At 35.6% G+C, this 6,051-nt stretch overlaps 1 protein-coding gene across 1 annotated transcript; it reads left to right on the top strand.

The window, feature by feature from the left end:
• Positions 1 to 2,418: 2,418 nt before the first annotated feature.
• LOC108362879 (uncharacterized) lies at positions 2,419 to 4,583 on the top strand. Its single transcript, XM_017616032.1, has 2 exons — positions 2,419 to 4,210; positions 4,261 to 4,583. Coding segments are annotated over exons 1-2 (1,263 nt in total). The 5' UTR covers positions 2,419 to 2,949; the 3' UTR covers positions 4,263 to 4,583.
• The last annotated feature ends 1,468 nt before the right edge of the window (positions 4,584 to 6,051 follow it).

The raw sequence follows: 6,051 nt of genomic DNA, 5'->3' as shown, positions 1-6,051 counted from the left end.
ACCTGTTGCTCCTAGAGAAGTGACTGCCGTCGCGCCTCGTAGGAACGTTTTTGTATCCAGGCTTCATGCATCGTTGACTGAAGCTGATATTATTCATTACGTGCGCTCTAAGCTTTATCTTACACCTACTAGCAATATCGAAGTTTATAAATTTAACTTCAAATATAAGAGAGACATTTCTTCTTTTAAAATATCAGTTCCTGACGCATATGTTGATAGAGTACTTGACCTTTCTTTTTGGCCTGAACATTCTGTGGTACATCTGTATAAAATAAAATCAAATATTGAACCTCCAGCAGTAAAGAAGTCAAAAAACTCAAAAGGCAATACCGTAGGAACATAAGAGACGTGAATTCTAATTCGTTCAGTCTTATTATTCATTACCAAAATGTTCGTGGGTTACGATCCAAATTAAATTATTTTTTTCATAGTAGCTTTGCATTTACAGCTCAAGTGATCGTTTTTACGGAGACTTGGCTAAAGTCTGATAATTTTAAATCCGAGCTATTTTTAAGCAAATATGTAGTTTATAGGCATGATCGTAACTCTAGAGGAGGAGGTGTGCTTTTTGCCGTTGACTCTAGCCTTTGATCTGATATGTTGCTTTTGGAAAATGTGTCTGATATTGTATTTATAGCAGTAAAACTTTCATTCCGCAGCTTTAGTCTATTTATCTGTTGTTCGTATATTCCGCCTCGATTTGATATGAATGTTTATAATCATCATAACTCAGCCGTACAAAATTTATACTCTCATTTGCGAGATAAAGATCGCTTAGTTGTTCTTGGTGACTTCAATTTGCCAGCAATAAGCTGGATTAATATTAGTGACTCAAACTCTTTGACTCCCACCACTCAGCATGACTTTCTTCGATGTCTGCTAGATACATGTCTTGTACAGGTTAACAACGTATTAAATTGCAAAAACAAGATGCTGGACTTGGTATTTGTTGATGATTTGGCGGGTACTGCTCTGACTCAAACTTCTCCTTTATCCCTTCCAGAGGATCCTCTACATCCTACGCTGGAGATAGTACTTGATATTGCCCAGCCACTGGTTACTGGTGTATTAAGAGTAGAACCTAGACCTCGCTCGCGATGTTTTCATAGAGCAAACTTCATTAAGCTTAATGAAATGATTGCTCACCACGACTGGTCTGATCTTTACGCCTGCAATGACGTTGAGACAGCAACTTCCATATTTTACAGCTCACTTGATTGCTTCTTTGACAGCTGCGTCCCTCTTTGTTATGTTAGTGTTGGACCGTGTTAGCCGCCTTGGCTCTCTAGACAACATGTGAGGCTTAAAAACATCGAATCTAAGCTTTATAAGCGTTTTAGGAGATCTGGAGCAACTGCTGCCTCTTCGAAATATTTAGTCGCTCGTTCTAACTTTCATTGTCTAAATCAGCAATGTTATAATGGCTACTTAGCTCGCTGTAAAATCCAATTTTTCAACAATCCGAGAAAATTTTATGGTTTTGTTAATTCAAAGCGGAAAACTTCTGGATTTCCTTCTGCATTTTCTTTTGGATGCAGGTATGCTAGTTCTGATCACACTATTGCGGACTTATTTGCAGAATTCCTTAAATCAATTTATTCAGCTAAAAGTTTTCGATAATTTAGGTCATTCTAACTGCTTTCTCAATCCAGCTATTGATAATAATATTATTCTTCGTAGTCTTCAAGCATTGAAACCGGTATTTTCTCCGGGTCCTGATGGTGTTCCTAGTTGTTTGCTAAAGTACTGTGCTGAAAATTTATCTGAGCCCATCCTAAAAATGTTTAAATTATCACTAGAATCAGCGTCATTTCCATCAATTTGGAAGCAGTCTTTTATTATACCTCTACATAAACAGGGTAGTAGGTCAAATGTTGCAAACTAAAGGGGCATAACTAAGCTTTCAGCTATTCCTAAAACTTTTGAATAGATTACACTGGACCACAAATTTCAACTTTTTCTCTTTACCAGAAACGCCGTTATAAAATTCTTATGATTCCGAAAATCAAGGTTATTTTTAATTCTATGGTACCGTTTTTGAGATATTTGCAATTTACCGTTTTTGCAAAAAAAAAATAAAAATTGGGTCCACTTTATCATAATATCTCAAGAACGAATTAAGCAATTCCAAAACGGTTTGAAGCTTTTAAAAGGTAATAAAATTTTCTATAAGCTGTGCATACAACACTTTTTGTTAGGCCCTGTACATTCAAAGATAACGAACAATCATTACCGATTTTTTCAATTTTTTTTGTAAAAATATAAAAAAAATTGTACTTTGCGGGGAAGGATCTCGAAAACCTTTTATTTTTTTGCAGATATTTTTTTTCTCCCTAAGCTCTGTTGTATTACAAAAAAAATAAGCTATCATCGAAGAAAATCGATGCAAAACTACGTAAGTTATAAGCGATCAAATAAAAATACCCAGGTTGCGCAACTTCAATGTATGTACCTATACATACATACATATATTAAAGGTATAAAGTGCAAGTGAGATATTATCCGGATAAACGAATAACACCATAACAATGATAACACTTTTTCTTTAAATAAATCAAATAGTACTTTTAATACTCGAATTGTATTATAGTAGGTAGAGTGGTTGCATCGAAAGGAAGAGTGGTTGGGTTCGAAACCTGCTGTAGGCATGTAGTTATAAACATGTATTTCCGTCAGTTATGGGTAAGTATGCAGGTAGATTTTCAAAATTATAAGACACAGAAAATTTCTAAAGCCTACATCTAAAACAGGTAGTATTTTCTTTTCCCGGCTTGTTATAAAAAGGAACCTTTCTGTCTAGGTAAGATTTGATTTTTTCAATTTTATTCTTGTTCCGAGTATAAATATGAGTTAATGCGCTTTGAAACTTCATAACATCTTCAAGGCTCGCCGGAGATAGTTCAGTTCATAAGTCTAATTTCAAAACCGTGATTTATTAAAAAAAATAAAATGAGTAAAAGGACGCGAGAATTTGAGTGTAATAAGGATCCAGATATGTTCTGTTTCATGTGTGGCCAATATACTATCATAAGGCGACGACGAGTGTTCTCAGATCATATCAAAACTTTATACTCCAAGTATTTTGGAATTGAGCCTAAAAATGCTGAAAAACCATGGACACCGAACACTTTGTGTACATCGTGTCGAGTAGAATTGATTCAGTGGGAATCAGGACAACAAACAAAATTTGATACACCAATGATATGGAGAGAACCTACTTGCCATTCAATAGAGTGTTATATTTGTCAAACAAAAGTACTTGGCGTTGGAAGATCAAGAGGAGTAACCTATGCTAGCGTACCTACAGTGACATTACCAGTACTACATTCAACGGCAGTTGCGGATCCAGTTCCATTGTCAACAGTAACATCTGAGTGCGGGGGATCAAGTTGTACTGAATTTCGCATGGAAAACGAAAGAAACGTTCTGTCACAAGCACAACTTAATGATTGGATAAGAGATTTGGAACTATCCAAGGAAAAGGCCGAGATCCACACTTCTCGTATGCAACAATTTAAATTTGTGTCATCCGATGTTAAGGTGACATATAGTAGAACTCGTCACGAACCATTTTCCAAACACTATACCAAGAAAGACAGTATATGCTACTGCAACGACATCCCTGGTTTATTCAAAGAGTTTGGTCAAACATATGATTCAAAAGAGTGGCGATTGTTCATAGACGGCAATAAACTGAGTTTGAAGGCTGTATTATTGCATATTGGTAACAAAAAGCCTTCTATCCCGATTGCACATGCAGTAAATACAAAGGAAACCTACGAGGAAATGCAAAAAATACTCAAATTTATCAAATATGAAGAGCATGATTGGAAAATATGTTCTGATCTCAAAGTCGTTGCAATGCTATGCGGTCTACAAAGTGGCTACACCAAGCACTGCTGCTTCCTCTGCAAGTGGGATAGCCGAGCTCGTAAGGACCACTACGTCAGAAAGGATTGGCCGGAAAGAGTCGAGTTTACCGTTGGTGTGGATAACATCAAATACACCCCTCTTGTCAAGAAAGAGAAAATCATACTTCCACCCTTACACATCAAGCTCGGTCTCATTAAAAACTTTGTTAAGGCTTTGGACAAAGAAGGCGAAGCATTCGACTATTTGAAAACAGTTTTTCCAGATATTTCTCAAGCCAAGATAAAGGAAGGTATTTTTGTTGGACCACAAATAAGAAAGTTGATCAACAATAATCAATTCAAAGGACTACTCTCATCAGTTGAGGCAGCAGCGTGGGAATCCTTTGAAAAGGTCGTTGCTTCTTTTCTCGGTAGACACAAAAGCCCTAACTACGAGCAGATAGTGAACGACCTAATCAATAATTATGCGAAAATGGGCGTAAATATGTCTTTAAAAATTCACTTTCTCCACTCACATTTGAGCTTTTTTCCGGCAAATCTTGGCGACGAAAGTGATGAACATGGCGAAAGGTTTCATCAGCAAATGAAATTAATTGAGAATCGATATCAAGGATTCTGGGACGTCGCAATGATGGGTGATTACTGCTGGTTTCTCATAAGAGAAACCGATCCTAAACTGAATAAGCGTCAAAGTAGAACACATAATTATTTCGACAACATAGTAAAATCAAATTAAGATAAAGATTGTTAGAATATAGTATAAACATAAATAAATTTAAAAAAAAAGTTAAAAATATGGGTAATTTCATTCATAAATTGAACTTTTAACTCAATAGAAACAGAGCATAGCTAGATATTTCACTCTTCTTTATACCATACATACGTTTTGAGGTATACGTTGAAATTGCGCAACCTGGGTATTTTTATTTGATCGCTTATAACTTACGTAGTTTTGCATCGATTTTCTTCGATGATACCTTATTTTTTTTGTAATATAACAGAGCTTAGGGAGAAAAAAAAAATCTGCAAAAAAATAAAAGGTTTTCGAGATCCTTCCCCGCAAAGTACAATTTTTTTTATATTTTTACAAAAAAAATTGAAAAAATCGGTAATGATTGTTCGTTATCTTTGAATCTACAGGGCCTAGCAAAAAGTGTTGTATGCACAGCTTATAGAAAATTTTATTACCTTTTAAAAGCTTCAAACCGTTTTGGAATTGCTTAATTCGTTCTTGAGATATATATGATTAAGTGGACCCATTTTTATTTTTTTTTGCAAAAACGGTAAATTGCAAATATCTCAAAAACGGTACCATAAAATTAAAAATAACTTTGATTTTCGGAATCAGGGGGTGATTTTACATACGAATTTCATATCGGCGTCTCTGGTAAATTTTGGCCGTCGACCAGTGTTATTACCTGCCAACTTCAACACCTGTGCAGTTCTTTATTATCACCTTATCAGCATGGTTTTGTACGTAGAAGATCAACCACTACCAAATTGCTTGAGTTTACTTCTTTAGTAATTAATGGATTTTTAAATTATAAGCAGACTGACGTGATCTACACTAATTTTAGTAAAGCATTTGACTCTGTCAATCATGAGCTCCTTATCCATAAACTAGATTTACTGGGTTTTCCTAAACACCTATTAATATGGCTCACAAGATGTCTTTCATGCAGGTATCAAAACGCTTTGTTCAAGCATACGCTTTCAAAATCGATTGATGTCACCTCTGGGGTGCCTAAAGGTAGCCATTTGGGTCCACTACTTTTTACCTTGTTCATAAATGACTTACTACAGATTATCTCGCACTCCCAAACTCTTATGTACGCAGATGAGGTGAAACTTTGTTTCACGTATTCGCCTTCAGACGGGCCTTGTTTGGGTCGTCTTCAGGACGATTTGGACTCATTTCATAGCTGGGGTTCATTAAATCTATTAGTTTTCAATTGCTCTAAATGTAAGCACATGCCATTTCATAGATTAAAGAAAGTTTTGGCAACTTATAAAATAAACGGTATTCCTTTAGAGCGCATATCTGCTATAAAAGATCTTGGTGTGCTTTTTGATCCAAAATTGGGTTTTAACTTGTATATATCATCGATCGTAAACAAAGCCTTGGGTGTTCTTGGATTTGTTAAAAGGTGGGCTAAAGAGTTTGAAGATCCGTACGTCA

Source organism: Rhagoletis zephyria, unplaced genomic scaffold (genome assembly GCF_001687245.7).
Source record: "Rhagoletis zephyria isolate East Lansing unplaced genomic scaffold, Rhagoletis_zephyria_1.1 Rzeph_scaffold_01133, whole genome shotgun sequence".
Taxonomy (NCBI): Eukaryota; Metazoa; Arthropoda; class Insecta; order Diptera; family Tephritidae; genus Rhagoletis; species Rhagoletis zephyria.
This window is presented reverse-complemented; position numbering and strand designations above follow the sequence as displayed.

Bases quoted from the DNA above. Each gene is read 5' to 3' on its own strand.
- LOC108362879 (XM_017616032.1), top strand. From the start codon at position 2,950: ATGAGTAAAAGGACGCGAGAATTTGAGTGTAATAAGGATCCAGATATG.